At 32.9% G+C, this 18,409-nt stretch overlaps 1 protein-coding gene across 7 annotated transcripts in view; it reads left to right on the forward strand.

Annotated features, from left to right (window-relative positions):
* The window catches only part of ANK2 (ankyrin 2), a 276,460-nt gene that overhangs the window by 211,788 nt on the left and 46,263 nt on the right, over window positions 1-18,409 (forward strand). For 5 of the 7 annotated variants that reach the window (XM_087935981.1, XM_087935982.1, XM_087935980.1 and 2 more), the window contains 6 exons: window positions 1,679-1,823; window positions 6,779-6,881; window positions 7,342-7,445; window positions 9,845-9,886; window positions 15,078-15,302; window positions 16,936-17,034. In XM_087935981.1, coding sequence (XP_087792107.1) covers window positions 1,679-1,823; window positions 6,779-6,881; window positions 7,342-7,445; window positions 9,845-9,886; window positions 15,078-15,302; window positions 16,936-17,034 — 718 coding nt within the window. Of the gene's footprint in view, window positions 1-1,678; window positions 1,824-6,778; window positions 6,882-7,341; window positions 7,446-9,844; window positions 9,887-11,493; window positions 11,530-15,077; window positions 15,303-16,935; window positions 17,035-18,409 lie in introns of all 7 variants that reach the window. The other 2 variants (XM_087935977.1, XM_087935983.1) reach the window with 2 other exon arrangements.

An 18,409-nucleotide genomic window follows, 5' to 3' on the forward strand; every position in this document is an offset into this window, starting at 1 on the left:
AACTATTCACACTATTGAGATTTTCAGAAAAATAGTTTTAAAATTCTAGAGTTCTCACATGTAAAGTATTAGAATATGCAATGCATTTATTTAATATAGACAGTTCCTAAATTTATTACTTTTCAAAAGATTCACATGGACATTTGTAGCTGTGGCCTTTGACAGCCCCACTTCTCATCATGAAGTAAAAGCAGATGTTGGTGTTTTTATTTTCCTAGCTTCCTGATGTGCTTTCAGAGTTATACTTGACTAACAAGATATGATGTTCATCTGCAATTACTTAACTCCTAATTCTTTGAGTCTTTAACCAGACAACATGACTCTTTAAAGCAGCGGGGTAATATTTTCAAAACTTTGAGTAGTAGTAACCATGGTTACAAAATGAAGAACAACACTATAAGAAGACTGAAAGTAGATACCCAAATCCAGAGCTACTGCTTTCTGTAATGTTTCCAATAAAGAAATCTCTTCACTGTCTTTAAGGTAATGCCCTACTTAGCTGTTAATTAATATCAGTTACTTGATGGGCAAGAAGATAATATGATTATCACATCAATCCAGGGATGTTGATGAGTTGACAGTGAGGCTATTTTAATTTCCCCCAAAATGCATGTAATATATATGTTAGGAATGTAAGTCACCTAACAGTTGGGTTACACTGCTAGGAAATGTGAAAATATTTCACAAAACCCAAGCTATTTCTCTTTGGGACAGGCCACAGTGCAGTTATACACATGGTGCTCTTCATAATTCCAGGATCAGTGTCAGTGACATTTGAATTCAAATAATCAGATAGCAAGTCATGGGAAAGACTACTGCCTGTGATCTTGGATAACCACTATTAAAACAGATAATACAAAGCCAATTGTGTGTTTATTATTGTGGCATTTATTACGGTGTTTTTAACTGTTAGCTGCTCAGAGTTCTCAAAATGAGATGGATAGATGAAATCAACCTATCAATAAATAAACATATATGGATTCGTCTATAGCCTGAATTAGTTTTTCTTCGAATCAGTCTACATTTCTATGTAAATTTTATTTGCCTAGAATGTTCATATCTGTCTATTCTACATTCCTACATTAGTCTTGAAATTCTTATACATAATATAAAACAAGCATTGATTTAAATAGTTCATTCAGATAATTTTTGTAACTAATAAAGCAATGGTTAAGATTTACATTTCCTACACAACAAATATCTTCCTAAAAACAACAACAACAGGTTTTCAGAGAATGAGTCAAGGCAGAGAGTTCTACCAGGAAGACAAAAGAATGATATGGCAATAATGATTGAGTTACGGTATTATAACATTATATGCGATATTTCAGTCATTATTGTCATATCATTTTTGATTTATAGAGACACAACATTCCCTTTTCTTATATTGAAAATATTCATAGATTTTTCCAGAATCCCAGAAGTAAAACTCAGGGAATTAGTCCTACTAATACTATTCACTCTGGCACAAGACGAATGATTATATGTGATTTGTAGAGATCTTATATTAATTTAATCCTATGAAACTGACTAGAGTTTCCTTAAGATATATTAACTCTTTGTGCTTGCTGTGCTTCAAGAGTGACAGTAACCATGTCTGTTTTATATGTGTCTCATTCAAATTCTAAAAGAATTCTATTGATGACTGGTTTTGGGACCATTTGTGTATTGAATGAAGGTGATGACACAATGACAGGAGATGGGGGAGAATATCTGAGACCTGAAGATTTGAAGGAACTAGGTGACGATTCCTTACCTAGTAGCCAGTTCTTAGATGGCATGAACTATCTCAGATACAGCCTGGAAGGAGGCCACTCTGACAGGTACCACTTTATGAACAATACAGGAATTTTCCTACTGCAATTATCTGTATTATTTTTTTCTGAGCAGCCACTCAAAACGCAGATGATTATTAGGGAGGAAATAGATCTGTTTTATTTCTTAAAAGGCATGAGGAAAAAAATATTCAGGAGATACTTAAACGAAATATGCTTCATTAAGAAGAAAAATAAACTCTGCCGGAAAAGATGTTAGCAGTAACAATTGTAAAAGTCTATTTGTTCTTTTATAAGTTTCTGAGAGCTCTGCTTTTTAGGTATTCGGTTATAAAAGAGCATTTTTCACCACAGAACAAAAGAAACATCTAAGGAGTACAATGTGTAATGCAGTTCTTGCATTGTAAATTTAGAAAATGTATTTGTCTTTTGCATTAGAAACATATGGTTAAATACAGATCTCTTAAAACAAAGTGGCATAGGGATTTAAATTTCAGAAGTCTGTAATGACACAGTATAAAAACAGGCTAGTTTCTTCTTTATGTGTCAGTAGATTCTTTAATTTAAGAATTTAGACAATGCAATTATCAAAAATATTCAGAACAGAGGACTTTAAAATAAAATTCCATCCTTTATTATTAAAAATGAAAGTACAACATTGACTTTGTTGTATAAATAAAAACAGACTCATAAATGAAGATGCGGTGGTGCAACCAGAAAAACATTTATAATAATTACATACATGTTTAATAAGTTCTAATAAGCTATGTTGGAGTAAATGTATAACATCTACCTACTATTGTATAAAAAAAGATGAGAATAACATGAATAATAAAAATTAATCTTGTCAGCCTTCCTGCACATCAAGGAACAAAATTACATCAGAACAAATCATGTTTGTAGATATTTAAATGATGCTCCAGGTTGGAGAAGACTAGAAAAAAAATAACTACTTAGGACAACTATTTTAAATACTTTTTAGGCAGTTATTACGGTAGTTAAAATCAGCTTTCCAGTGAAACAGTGATTGTGTGGAGACAGACAATATACAAAAGAGTTGAGTGGAGACAGACAATATACAAAAGAGCCTTGTGAGTTTCGCAAAAGATGCAGCTAGTTTAACCATTCTAAAATTGTTTATGCTACTGCATATTGTGAAGGATCTCGTTCAAATGTTTTGTACAGCCCAAATAAATTTATCTAAGCACTTTCACAGGCTCGTATATACAATACAATATACAACCCTTTAATTTCCAGCCAAGATTGGCTTCCCACAATTTTATATTAGTCCTAGACAATCTATGACCCATTGTATCAGAAATGCTTCCTTACCTAAACTTACCTAAGTGAGAACAGGTAGGTTAAAAGAAAAAAACCCAGTGGAAGCTGGGGTGACTTCTAATTTCCTGTCAGCTTCCCCATTGACTTTTCTTGTGGGAAGTTGCCAGGGACTATGGAAAATGATGATTATGTGGCTATGATAATCATTTTCCAAATTTCAATCCAATAGAGGATAATTGTAGTTCAGGATTGAAATAAGGGGTCCTTGATACTCTGAGCTTGATTGTTGTTGTTTTTTGTAGACAATTCATTACCAAACTACATTATCAATGCTAATACGAAGAAAGGTTTGCTCTTATTTTATATTCTAATGACTCGAGCCACTAGAATATAAAATGAGGGCAAACTGCCCTCTCTACTAGCATTGATGATGTTACCTAGTTTGGTAATGAAGCATCTGCAAGAGAACAACCAAGCTTAGAAAGCCTCAAGACCTCCTCAAATATCAATCCTACAACTGTAATGGCCCCCAGATTTTAGATGCATTCTTTAAGTTGCACATTTGAGGTTTAAAAATTGTTTCCCTATAATGCATTGTTTCATACAATTGAAGGTTACAGACCAATTTTTTTTAATAGATAAGGATATGTAGCCTGTACATGACAAATGACCTTGCTTTCAAAATGTATCATCACTACAGAAAACAAAGCTTGTTCTCAATGCCACTTGATTTCTGCTATGGGATATTTCAAACTTACCATCCATCTACACCAAGGTTGTCAAACTCAATTTCATTGAGGGTCATATCAGGGCTGTGTTTGACCTTGGGGGACAGGGATGGGAATCCATGTGGCCTATCGTGCCCAACACTATTGTGTTGGGGGTGCCTGCAGGCCCAATTGCCGTACCAACAAAAATGGGCTCCCAAGTTCCGTTTTTGGCTGTGACGGCCTCCTGCAATCCTCTGCCAGTGAAAACGGAGCTTGGGAGGGCTGCATGCAATCCTCCCGAGCTCCGTTTTTGCTGGCAGAAGCACCACAAGCCAGTCCTTTACTGTTTTGAGGGTGGACTGGTGGGCTGGATCTGTCCCCCAAGCCTTGAGTTTGACACCCCTCATCTATACAACCACATTTCAAGAACTGTTTCGTTTTATTCATTAGAATCTCAGAGGACCTTTAAAAGTGTTCCATGTTTTTTTTATTTCTATTTTCCTTCCTTTTTATGCTTTCAATAGTACTATGCCCAGGTAGGTATTATGAGGCCTAGAAGCAATGCTTTCTGTTCTTCTTTAAGGCATCCATCTTTTCCCCCAAAATCCATTTTGCAAGCTTGCCAAGGAAAAGCTTTTTAAAGTTTGTAAAGTTTACAGGACAACTAAAATCTGTTCTGACTGCAGTTAGTAATTAGCTCAACCAAAGTTTTATCACACTCCGTAATGACATCTAGAAAAGTGCTAATTAAAAATAAGCTTTAGAAAATGCCACAATGTGAATGCTTATTACTACTAGCTAAATTTCTTTTTACAGTGGGAAGTGATGGGTACTATACTACGATACTGCTCTTTCTGGCCATTTTCTGTTCTGATATAGTTATTTTTATTTTTCTTAATGAAATGAAGTGTATCAGAAAATAATAGAATAAATTGCTCTGTGTACGATGTAATAGGAATGAATTCTTTGGGAAAATATTGTTGACTGCAGAAAAAAAAGTCCTTGCATCAGAGCAGGAGTAAATTATGTTCTTATTTTGTGCTGCTTCAAAGCTGGAAAATCCAGCTTTGAAAGGTATTGATAAAGTAATAGTGGGTTTTGAAGCAAATCAAATAATAGAATGAAGATTAAATTTATCTTAATATGACAATAGTACATTCTTGATTTTGTATCTAAAGAAGAAGGCACTTTCATTTTTTCTACAAATTCATCACAAATTTCTACTATTTTTGTAGTGGCAAAATCCCTATTTTATACTAAGAATCCTGTATTTAATTACATTTCCCATATTATAATATGTATTGAACAGATAATGTGGGCTTTGTTTTACTACTACTAGAATTAGTCAAATGCTGTCCCCCAAAACTCATAATTTTAGTTTTATAAAGTCCTTATGTGTGAATGCTTGTTGCTTATACATCATTAAATGAGAAGTAATGGATTTGGGCCATTAAATCTTTTGCCAATTGTTTATGTCACTGCTTCTGGTATTTAGAGAAGTATAAAAGTATAAAAATGGACCAGAATTTGCTTATTTAAAGGGTAAATATTATTACAGGCAATTTAACTACCCAAGTTTTATACATTTAGGAACAATGATCAGATATGGTTCATATCTTTTATTTTAAAGAATAGCAGAAAGTCATGGGGACTCTTTAACTGTATTAGGATCATAGCATGGGACAGAAAAAACAATCCTTTCTCCCTATGATTTCTGACTGGAATTAGCCACAGTAATGTAATAAGCCATACTATTACTCCTGTTTAATCTCCTTTTGTTACAAAATAATATTTCAGAGAAAAAATGATGAAGACAAGAGAATAGTTACACTTTGCATTGACTCTAGTCAGATTGTTATGTAACTTGCCATTCTAAACTTATTTAGCTGGCTTTATTACATAAGGAAAAATATGGTTCATGTTAGCAGCCGTTTCCCATATGCTATCCTATATGCTGGAGTGAGAGATGAGAACAGAAAAAAGAAAACTTGGTTCCATGAACATGAATTGTGTTCTGTTGTCTCTGAAATCAATCCACTTCTTAAAATATAGTTCTGACTAGTTTCATTCAATCAAAATGAGAAGGATGATCATACATATTACTGGCTGCAGAGTTGGCCAACTGATGCATTATAAGAAATATTAAAATAGAAGCATTATACATATTTTCTACGATTTATACGATATTTTATTAGTCCTGAAGAATCTGTATAGTTCAGCATGATGAAGTAGTAAATTGTATTGCCTAGGTAATATTTTAATGCTTATCAGTATTTGTAACCTTAAGTTTTTAATGATTCCAGGGAATTAGAAAAATGAAAATTATCATCTGGCAATTACTCCTGTTCAAAAATGTCAAAATGAATATCTGAAATATATATTTTATAATTATGTGGAAATCATAGAGGCCTTAATATATTTGTAGCTTGGTTTTGACAAAACTTAGGGAAATTAGACTCAGACTTTAGTTGTGTGTAAGTCACTTTTTTTTTGCTTTGCATCTCTCATTGCTTCAGCAAATGGTTTCTATAGTTTTGTTCGTGTGTGAGAGATAAGTAATGGTTGTGATTGCAAACTTTTAAATGCTCTTGGCATATAAAAGAAGAATCTTGCACTGTAGTAACAGCAGTTGGCTGGCCATTTTCTATGTACCTTCCAGGGGATTCTGTCTGTTTTTCTTCTAGAAAAATTACTTCATGTTTGAAAGACAAATAATGGATTTTTCTGTCAGAAAAAAAAGAACATGTAGGACTGATTAGTCACACAGCATGCACGATGTATTCGTAAGCAGAAAATTGAACATGTTGTAATTCTGTTCATGTGCATTGGAACGGAAAATCCGAAGCATAACAAACTCCAAGGAATAATGGAGGTATATTAAAATAATTTCCCCTGGAAGTTACACTATTTGCTAACTGCATGCTTTTTTCACCCCTGTGCTTTTGCTCATAATCCTACCTACACTACTGCATCACAACTGCTGAAAATGTTGCCCAAATACCAATCTACCAGCCTGCGATCCTTCAGTTCAGACAGGTCCCGTACACTGAGCCATACCTCGTACTTGAGGGACAGCACTATGATTGATGACACCGTCATTATCCCAAGTCACCAGGTAAGATGTCTCATATTATTTTGCAGATTTAATCAATATATAGTTTTATAGTAATCCTTGTTCTGCAGAAAGGGATTTGAAAAGGAGTATTAGAATAAGACTAGATAGGAAATAATAGAATACTAGAATATTAAAAACAAATTTACATTAAAATTGGTACTTTTAAAAATATTTTATCAAGAGAGTCAAAAAGAGGGCTTTTCTGAAGGCTTTAGTCTTATGTACATTTATTTAGGAGTAAATTGCATTTGGTTCCTTCTAAATAGACATGAAGAGTATTGCATTGCAACCCTAAGGTTATTGTAATCACTCAGTACAATTTATGTTTTTCCTAGTACTCTATCTCATGAGTTTTTAATAATTTAAAATAATATATATATTATTCAAATGTAGAAACATTTTAATGGGTTGATTAGAGACAATGCAAAGAAGGAAAAAACATATTTCTTTGCTCTTCCAGATAGCTGCATTAACTAAAGAAGGTGAAAGAAATTCATATCGTTTAAGTTGGAGTCCTGATAATTTAGACAACATAACTCTTTCTGCTAGCCCTATTCATTCTGGGTAAGTAATCTGTTCAAATTTTTTATTCAGATGTATTTTTAAATTAATTTATTTCGTTAATGAAAAATAATAATAATCTTAATTTTCAACCATATTTTGAATTTCAGTCATGTTTGTCATGACATCTTCGTTAAAAATGTTGAAAAGTCGTTCTTGATTATTGTAATGGCTTTATGGTTACAAAACATTATTTCTTATTATCGTCCCATTTAAATCTATTTGAAATGGCAATTTATGTTTCACAACCTATAGAATATTAGATAATGAAAATATTTGGAGTTAAATTGTCAATAGGAATGATACAGTTTTATGCTAGCTTATAAATGGTATCCAGTTTTCTGGCTCTTTTGTTGTAATACTTGTGGACGTTGTATTAATTATTCTGCCAGGTTTAATCAGATCAATTTTTAAATTTAAATTTCAACACAGAAAGTACCATGAAACAATTCTTTAAGATAGGAGTTCTCAACCCTGGGCTATGGTCTGGTAGTGGCCCTCAGCTCGTTTGGAACTGTGCAAGCGGTGTGCAAGCCTGTGCAGCTCCATTTGTGCAAGTGGTTGGCATTTGCAGTTGCATGGAAAGCTCCATTTGTGCAAGCGGCAGGTATTCATGGTCACACGTGAAGCTCCATCTGTGTGAGCAGAAGGCACACCCACCCACCTCTTGCTCAAAGGGAGCTGCATGCATGAGCTTGCATGCCTGCTGCTTCCGCTGAACTATTCCCTCTCTGCAACTCAATCCACAAAGCCAGAAAGATTAGAGATCCCTCCTTTAAGTCTAAGACATCTTCATGCAAAAAAACAATAAACTAAACTCAGCGGACTTGTATGACACAGGTTCCATCCTCGAATATCTAGAAGCACCCTACATGTGATAAACATTTCAGATATAAGCTTTTATTTGACAGGAAAATTATACCAATTAGCTTCATCTGTAGGACCCATATTGTGCATGGTGGCATTGCGTAGATGTAGACAGGTCTCATGATAAGGTGAAGGGTCAATGAAGCAAGATGAATAGAAACAAAAAAGGATAAGGTTAAAATGTATGGTTCTAATTCAGCAGCTATTAAAAGTTCTTGAAACCAAACCAACTTTTTTCACTTCAGCTTTTTTCACTTCAACTTTATAACTTATATCCGTGTGGAGGTGGAATTCTCTCTAATGAAGTGAAAATGAGACCTGTTCTTACTGGGTTTTAGTATAAGTATCACAATGCTAACTTTTAGAATGAGATTTAAACAAAAAAAGTTAAAAAGATATATTTTAAGCTAAAGTTTTTTAAAATAAAAATAAAAAACATTTTTATGAATAGTGTGTGATAAAACATTAAATTTAATGATAAGTTTTCACCATATATTGGAGGTGAGGGATTGTGAGAAGCAAATATCATCATGGCCTTTTAAACAAACTTGTAAGAAATCTTCAGATTGCAACTATTTGGAGAAAAAAATCATTTACATTGTTTATATTACCAATTCCAGGTTGATGTCTTGCACATTTTGTTAACAGGTGTGCCCTTATAATCAATTTAGACAAATGCCTGCTTTGAAATGACTGACAGCAAAACTTAGGGGCAAAAGTATTACTGACTAATGCTGAATGTGAATGGTTTCTTGGTTTTCTCTCAGAGCAGCATGACAGGAGCCAGCCTTTTGACTAGCCAGTCTTTTCTATGCATATTTAGTATTAACATACTGGAAAAGATATATGGAGAATATTTTGAAGGATATGAAATAGGAAATATGAATATAAATTCAATGTATTGAACTGATTTATTTATTCAATTAAAAATTCAGTGCTGTCTTTAGTTACTTCTGTGGGAAAAGAACATTTTCTAAGTATTTAAGCAGCATTCACATAGTATATTTTATATTTAGAAAAAATACTGAATCAAAGAAATCTTATATTCACATATATTAAAATTCATCATTAAAATGTAGGCAATTAGTATATTATAGATAGACTGGGATTGCTTCTACAGTATTGTCTTCCACTTTTTGGAATGGTAGTCTATAGTTTATAACAAGCTGTTTAAGCCTGGGCTTTGTCCATGCAATCTGTCCATATACATGGAAAAATATGCACAGTCTCTATTATACAGATATTCCTGGTCAGTTCTTTCTTGCAAGAGGATTCTGAGCTGAGAGGTCCTAATTCAACATAGATAACATATACATAGCGGTTATTATAATAGTAGATTTCAAATAGTGTATACTTTTTTGAATATATTTAGTTGTAGAAAAATTAGCCCACAATTTTTTTTATTAGAGAATTTTCTAATTTTAATTAGGTTTTTTTGTCTTACTTTTTTTCCCTTCTTCTCCTTTTTTGGGGTGGGAGGTATATGGAGGGACCAGTACTTAAAATTGACAAATAATTAGAGTTGTTATTCTTAGCTGCCTGTCTTCCAAAAAGGATATTGGATCATTGCTAACAAGGTAAATGCTATTTCTTGCTTTCAGCTAATATAGTATCTTCACAAAGATTGATAAGAAACAGGACCTAGCAGCTAGAAACCAGGCTTTATAAAAAAATATTAAATCAAACAAATTTACAAAGTGGTAATATATTTATAAAGTTTCTGAAACTTTTTTTAAAAGTTAGTCTTGTCAGATAAGTGAACAAAGTATACATGACATATTTGTTAATTTTAGATCAGTACCATGGAAGAAAGAAATGAAAATTTGGTGCTCTTTTCTACAAACAAGAAAAACATGTGTTGCAATAAACCTAGATTGAAAATGGTTCGGGAAATAGTGACAGCATTTGAGCTAAACATTTATGGGGAAAAAACACTTGGAAAACTAAATGCAAAATATTTTCAGATTATCATAACCGGAAAAGGAACTGATATGAGTAATTAAATAATATTAGTGAGTAGATTTTGGTGGTGGTGGTGGTGGGATTAAAAAGGGATGTAAAATTGAAGGTATTTTTTTAAAATCCACTTTCACTAACATCCATAAGTTGAGAAGTTGCAAGCATATATAGTTACCTAGAGGTAGCTTCAATTAAACTTAATTGATTAATTAATTAATTGAACTTAATCAAACTTTGAATTTTTAGCAGATACAGATAGAATTGTGTTATAAGTTATCTGTGTAATCAGTGTTAAGGTCTTTGTAATTTGCTGCTGCAATATTATGCTTTGTTCTTTTTTATAATTTGTTTTTTTTAAATGTAGAACAATTTAGTAAGACACATCATGCTTAATTAAAACATTGTTGGCTTATCATATGGATGCAAATGATTATTGTTCAGCTGTATAATGGTGATATCATAAAAGCTGTATAACTATATACATACATACATAAATACATGCATGCATGCATGCCAGCCAAGTGGACTGAAACATGTCCACAATAAATACAGGTAGTCCTGGATTTATGACCACAACTGAGCCCAAAATTTCTGTTGCTAAGTGAGACATTTGTTAAGTGAGTTTTGTCCCATTTTACACCTTTGCTTGCCACAGTTGTTAAGTGAATCACTACAGTTAAATTAGTAACACGGTTATTAAATGAATCTGGCTTCCTCATTGACTTTGCTTATCAAAAGGTTGCAAATGGAGTTCATATGAATGACCCCAGAACACTGCAACTGTCATAAGTACGAGTCAATTGCCAAGTATCTGAATTTTGATCACATTACCACGGAGATACTGCAATGGTTGTAAGTGTGAAAAATGGTCACAAGTCACTTTTTTCAGGGCTATTATAAGTGAACAGTCACTAAATGAACTGTTGTAAGTCAGGGACTACCTGTATGGCTAGCCAGCAGATTCTTGACATCTGTTGACTTCCTAGAACATTCATAGGGAATGTTCCACATATGAAAGTCCTTTTAGATGATTTTAGGGCAAGACTACCATTTAAAAGAGGTTACAAAGAAATATATCTTCCATCTTAGCTACCGCGTATACTCTTCATACTGTATGTTTAACGTTTTCATCTTTTCCATTTGTAGATAGATATCTTTTCTGATTTTATTTCATTTGTTCATTCATTCTTTTTTGTTTTTTGCTAAATTATCTCTTCTGTTGCAGCCACTCCTCTCCATATTTTGACCATGAAAACAGCAGGTGAACTTCTATATAATTTCATGTTAATGCTAACTTCCTTTTCCCTTCTTTCTTCTACCATCTGTTTAATTTACTCACTTTAAGATCTCTACTACTTCCTTGATCCCATTCATTATTTAGTGTAGGAGATTCAACCTCTTATATTTACTATTTGATCTAAGGATTTGTTTCATAGAATAGCAATGCAATTTATCGACTAATGTTCCTGTAGGAAGCCTTCCAAAGGACCAAAATGCGCTCTTTTTAGTTTTTATGTCTCTACTGCACAAAAAATTGTGGCTACTGGAATTTGGGATTTAAAGTAATTGACTTTTTAAAAAATATATATTTGTTTTGAAACATTTCTGAAGGAACAAAATTAGACCATCAGTTAAATATTCAGTCAATTAAAAGAAGTGATTTTGAAGTGTGTGAATTACACACTTAAGCTTTTCCAAAAGCTCTAACATGCATATGCCTGTATCTAATAAGTTTAGTAAAAACTTTAAAAATCTGACATATGTAAAAATAAATGTGACTATACACAGAGTGCATATTTATAACCTGGAAATCCACCTTAAACAACTTGAATTATATTCAGTTTTTTAAACTGCTCCCATTAGGTTTTAATTGGGCACTTTAGTGGTCTTTTCATTTTGATGCGTCTTTAAATGCAGAATATCCTGTTTGACAGCTGCTAGTTGTATTATTATTATTATTATTATTATTATTATTATTATTATTATTATTATTATTATTATTATTATCTGAAGCCATTACTCAAACTGTAGTTATTTCACACTCTTGACTAACTGGTTGCTGCTCATTCCTTTTTTCCCTGCCTGACATGGTCAATACAATACAATTCTGGTACAGGGGTATTTTGGAAATACCCCCAAAAGGATTGTCCTTTCCATCTTTATGGCAATGAGCATGTTTACTTGTCTGACTAACTATTGTACCTGAGCTCATTATGCATATAGTGTTTTATTCCCATCTCCCCCAGTAAAAATACACATCCACAGTTAATTGGCTATGGTTACCTTCACATGAAAATCATATTTAGACATCTAAAACATCTAGTTTAATATAAATTAATATAAATCTTTTTTATATTTTTCCATATGTCCCATCCTTCTCAAATATCTTTTCTAAGCTCAACTGTGCAGAGTTTTGTTCTTTCTTTTGATAGTCCTCCCAGAAAGTTATTTGTTGGAAAAATGTAGTAATTTAATTTAAATATTTAATTGTATAGGCGCTTTGGGGTATATAATGAGATACATTTTTTTAAAAAAAGACCATGTTTTGCAAGTTTTAAATTGAAATTTCCTGGAACAATCTCAAATCATTGGTAGAGTTTTTTTTAAAAAAAAATCTTGTGCCATTTATGTAAAATGTGTGGTTTTATCAGAATTATTCTGCTGAGAATAGTCGTATCATTTCTTCCTTTAATATGAGCAACTTAAATGAATTAAGACAAATGAAAAGATATACATCCAAAGAAATTGGCTCTTATATCTAGACTATGAGCCAGAAATATGAAATGTAAGCATTTCTCTTGATCTAAGAGTATAGTTTTTAAGGGTGTTTGAATACTTGTTACAAAAATGGGGAGAAATGATATGATTATTAATTATTCTGAAGCACTCTGCTGATTTATTGTTTTAGGATTTTAATAATATATTTGTATAGCATGAAAAAGGCCTTTTTGTCTCCTGGCAAGAAACCATTCTGCTAAAAAACAAAACACAGGGACAGATATAGAGTCTTCTTCCAATAGCTATTTAATTGATCTATTTATGATTAGTCTTTTCCAGACTTTGGATATTATAAAATACTCTGCAATGACATAAATAATCTGAAATATGAGATGTAGTAAAATGTAAGATTTTTGTGGATTTGTATAAGATTTGGTGTTTTCAAGCAGAATCTTGGGAGATTTTGAGATTTAACAAACTTTTGAAATCTTTTAACATTGTTTTATTTACTGGGGGGTGGGGTCAGTGGAGTATAAAAGATGGGTAAATATTTGGGACAAGTGCATCATATATTTTCATCCTGTAATTGTCAAATAATATTTGTTAGGATTTTTCAGAAAAATTTAAGAATTACTAAATCAAAGATTTGACTATACGCAATTTTGATACAGGTCTATAACTAATATAACTTTGATTTTTAAGAAAATATAAGAGATACACATTTAAAAGTAAACATGGAAATCCCAGGCAAATTTATTAGGAATTAAGTTTCATTAATCAAAATGGGCCTTAGTTCCCAGTCCCCCAAAGTCCAAAACCCAATTCAAAACCCTTAAAACAATAAAAAAAAATGAAAATTAAACTTTAGCTAACATATTACTTCCTTGTTGAAACCACCAATGCATGCACTCTTCCATAACTTTGTGTTGCTTGTTCTCTGTGCAATTTTATACTACAAAACTACCAATTGTTTGTCTACAATCCATTTCTCTTTAAACATTGAAATAAAATGTCCTTCCTGGCTCCCTGATTGGATTTGGTAAGATCTAGAATTGGCAAGTCCCCACTTTCCTTTGGGCAGGCTAACTCTTGTATATTTGATAGCCATGATTAGAAAGTGTGATTGGCACTGTAGCTGTAAACATGGATCATTGTAACTGCTAATGTTTTTTTTTACTGTTAGTGAGGAACACTTTACCCCAACAACACTTTGGGATAAAGGTACAGAGGATGGATAGGAAAGACTTTAGGATGCATGGCATGTTTCAAGAGGGCAGATCATGCTTCTTCATCTTCATCCACATTGATTTGCTTATTTATATTTTGCATGTGATATTTATTGACTTGGAAAAAATCAAAATGTAATAGATGCTTTAAAAGAAATAAATTCAGTATTTATTTTTTATACAAAATATTTATATTACCTATTAGTTTTAAGAGACAGAATTTCAAGAAGATCCCAATGAAAAATGTGTAAGCCACACATGGCCACATTTCCTTACATTTTACATTATATTTTGTTAGTTATCAAATTCATTAGTTATTCTTATTACATTTAAACTTCAAATGACAAAAATAGGTATTGTGCATCAGGTGCCTTATATGAGTAGGAATTCCAATAATATTCTAGAGATTTTTGTCCTTGCTAGGACACAACATTTAGAAAAGTTGACACTGAAAAAACTTCTTCCCATTTTCCATATGTTCTTTTTTGTTGATAATTTTGTTGTATTCTTATATTATCCACAATTTTCTAATAAACATTATTAGTATATGTTGTAGAACTGGATGTTACTGCAGCACTCTGTGTAGTATCCAGGACAACTTGTACAAATTAATCAACTGAGTTCTTGTTACTATCATGCTAATTGGTCTGACTCCCTAAAAGTAATAAAAATATTTCTGATCTTTTTATCTATGCTATTAATTAAAAGCTCCAAATACAGCTTAACCATAAGTACATAATATACATATTAATTCTGATCATTAAGAATGGTTAGTACACATATTTAAAATTTGTTGCTTCTGAAATATTCTTGTAACATGCATAATAACTCATTTTCATGCCTAATTTTTCTTCCCAATTTTCAGTTTTCTGGTCAGTTTTATGGTTGATGCTCGAGGTGGTGCTATGCGGGGTTGCAGACACAATGGGCTTCGAATCATTATTCCACCTCGAAAATGCACTGCTCCAACTCGAGTTACTTGCCGGTTGGTCAAACGCCATAGACTCGCCACAATGCCTCCAATGGGGGAAGGAGATGGTCTTGCTAGTCGCCTTATTGAGGTTGGGCCTTCTGGCGCTCAATTTCTTGGGTAAGGATTTTCTTTTAATAATCCCAAATACTAATTAACAAGAAAATAATAATTTCACTTGAGTCAGTGTTGGGATGGCTTGGCATTTTAACAGTAGAAGTGAAAAGATTTGCAGTGCAAAGAAAGGAACTGATAATTAAATAAGCTTGTGTACCTTTTAATTTAAAGCAAGTCAGGTTTGCTGCGCTTCCTGAAATCAACTGGTGTAAGCCATGCTGAGCTGTAAAAGAAAACCCATTTTGTTATAATACCATCAATTAATTACCTATTCTCTTTTAAGGTTAATTAATTAGGTTAATTACCTAACCTCTTTTAAGGTTAAATAAAAATAGCAGCAGAAATGTTGTCGATACAGATGTAATACCTGTTGAAAAATGCAACACAAGCTAATGCTCCCTTTACAAGGAACTTGTGTTCTCTCACTAGGTATTTTGTCAGTAATTGAGACCTCCCGGGAAGCAGAAACCGGTGATTTTTCTGGGGCCAAGCAATAGAACCGCTTCTCTGACTGTAATTTAGCCTTATATTGCAAGGCCTCCCAGAAAGATCAAACTTGCTGCAAATGTTTCAGCAATTTTTGTTTTTGTTTTCCTTCTGTTGTTCTTTTTTGTGCTGAAACTATCATTTTTCAATACTTTTATTTTTACTGACATTTTCCCTTATCAGTGGTGGCATCCAAAAGTGGATGATCAAAGGAAACCCTTCTATTGCTTAGAATGAATGAACGGCTTCTGCTGGAAACCAAAGGATGAAGGCATGAAAGGAAAGCTTAAATCTGTTACGAAGCAAATTAGACATACCTAAGGCCGTTAACCAAGTTTTAAGTCTGAGTTGTTTTCTAATTATATCTTGTTTTAAAGGTTGGGGTTTTTAGAAGAAATTTGGTATGCATTATAGCTAGGCAAAGCATTAATCTCCTACCATCTTATTATTTTGTTATTGCTGTAATTTAGCAAGGAAATGAGAATATCCCTACATTTAATAAATAAGGGCAAATTTGTAGTGAAGGATTGCTGCTAGAATTTCAATGAAGCACCATTCAAAACTACATACAGGTTTACATTAAAAATGCACCAGATCCAAATCAAGTGCCTATGCACATCATGTATTTTAAGTTCTTATCTTAATTCCAGTATAAAAATGACCAAGATTAGTTTATTTTCTCGGCCTTGTGAGGATTGCCTATGAAAACTGGCACAGGTTGAAAAGTTGTCATATAATTTCCTAAAGGCTGCATCTTATACCATGGCATTTTCCTGGGTGGTGTCCTGGCAGTGAAATCAGAGACACTGAACACTTCTAGCCAAACCAAATCTTGTTACATATTGTCATGCAGTTTTTCATGAGTTCTTAGTGGCTCCCATTAATTTCAAGAAGTGATGCTAATGAATCATTGGACCTATTAATAAACTATAAGGTTCTCTGTTATGGGAGAGTTATTTTGTAAATTGCTGTGGTAAGAGGGTCATTTTCAAACAAGCAAACAAACAAACAATACAGGCAGAAACCTGTTCAGTATAAGCCTAATTCCACTCTGAGCAGACAGTGGCACTGGGGTTCAGTTAAAAAAAAATAGTACATAAAGGTATTTTTTTTTATTTCTTTCTTTCACTGCTGCTTTGGATGTACTCAGTAAACTTCACCTGCCTACGGCTCCTCCCCCACTTAATGAGGGAGAAAGTTTGGTCAGCCGAATCCTACAGCTGGGGCCTCCAGGGACCAAATTTCTTGGGTAGGAGAGACTTAAAACAAATTGATGGATGCCGGCCTTCCCATTCTTCTCCTTCTGCAATATTATTTTTTATGTCATTGTGCCCATGACATTGTCCTTTCTATGATTTTATAGTATGTATTCCTAACCTTTAGTGGACCATTTCTAGCGCTTGTGATATGTGGTTGTTGTTTTGGTGATATGTTTCTACTTTTTCTTAAAGTTCCTTGACCTCACCTTTGATTTAGCATGAGAAAATATTAGTTATAGAATGTACCAGTCACTTCTGCTGTTATGTGCTTGATGTCTGTAGCAAAGCAACCTGGACTGAAAGCAAAGGAATCTGTTGGATTATTACTATTATTATTTTGCTACCATAGTTCCCAGTATGATACATATCTTATATATTGAATATAACATAACATTTAGCATGATCAATAAATACAGCTGTACATAATTCAATTCTTCTTGTGAAATTATTAATATAACAATGTATGTACAGAGTTTACAAAAGTAGAACGTATGTTTTAAGGCAGTGAATTAGAGATATGCATAATAAACATTTTTAAATCTTTGCATTTATAAAATAATCTGAAATGAATTATTTCAATATATTCACCATATTAAAAAAAGTTTCAAAAATGTCAGTTAAAATAGAGAGCCAATTAAAACCAATGCAAATAAAGCACAAAAATATCCTGTTACTTAAAGTGGTTTCTTTTATCCTCTGCAGGTAGTCCTCGTCTTACAACCATTTGAAGTTACAACAGCACTGAAATTTTTTGTCACACTTATGACAGTTGCAGCATCCCCAAAGTGATCCAAATTCAGATGCTTGGCAACTGGTTCATATTTATGATGGTTGCAGGGTCCCGGGGTCATGTGATCCCCATTTGAGACCTTCTGACAAGCAAAGTCAGTGAGGAAGCCAGATTGTATTAAAATAACCATGTTACTAATTTGACAACTGTGACAAGAAAAGTTGCAAAATGGAGCAAAATTCACTTAACAACGTCTCATTTTAGCAACAGAAATTTTGGGCTCAATTTTGGTCATAAGTTGAGGACTACTTGTATTATAAAACATAATTTTTCTTTAACATTTATACACGCAGTGCATTCTTTATAAGGATTCCTGCCTACAATTCCATACTTCAAAATAACTTTCAATTTTATGGATTTTATCAGCGTTTACAAACAAAAGATACATATTCATATCTGTTTCTTTTTGCAAGGTTCTATTTATATAGAATAAAACTAGACACTCACTGATCATAATCCTTAGTTACAGTATGACGATACTATTACTGTAGTATGCTTTTTCACAATCATAGCAAGGAATAACAAGGCAGAGTTCCAGGTCTTTTTGTTACAGGCTTTAAACAAAACTATCTGTT

This window comes from Pseudonaja textilis, chromosome 6 (assembly GCF_049901715.1).
Source record: "Pseudonaja textilis isolate UNSWEBS1 chromosome 6, rPseTex1.2, whole genome shotgun sequence".
In the NCBI taxonomy this organism is placed as follows: domain Eukaryota; kingdom Metazoa; phylum Chordata; class Lepidosauria; order Squamata; family Elapidae; genus Pseudonaja; species Pseudonaja textilis.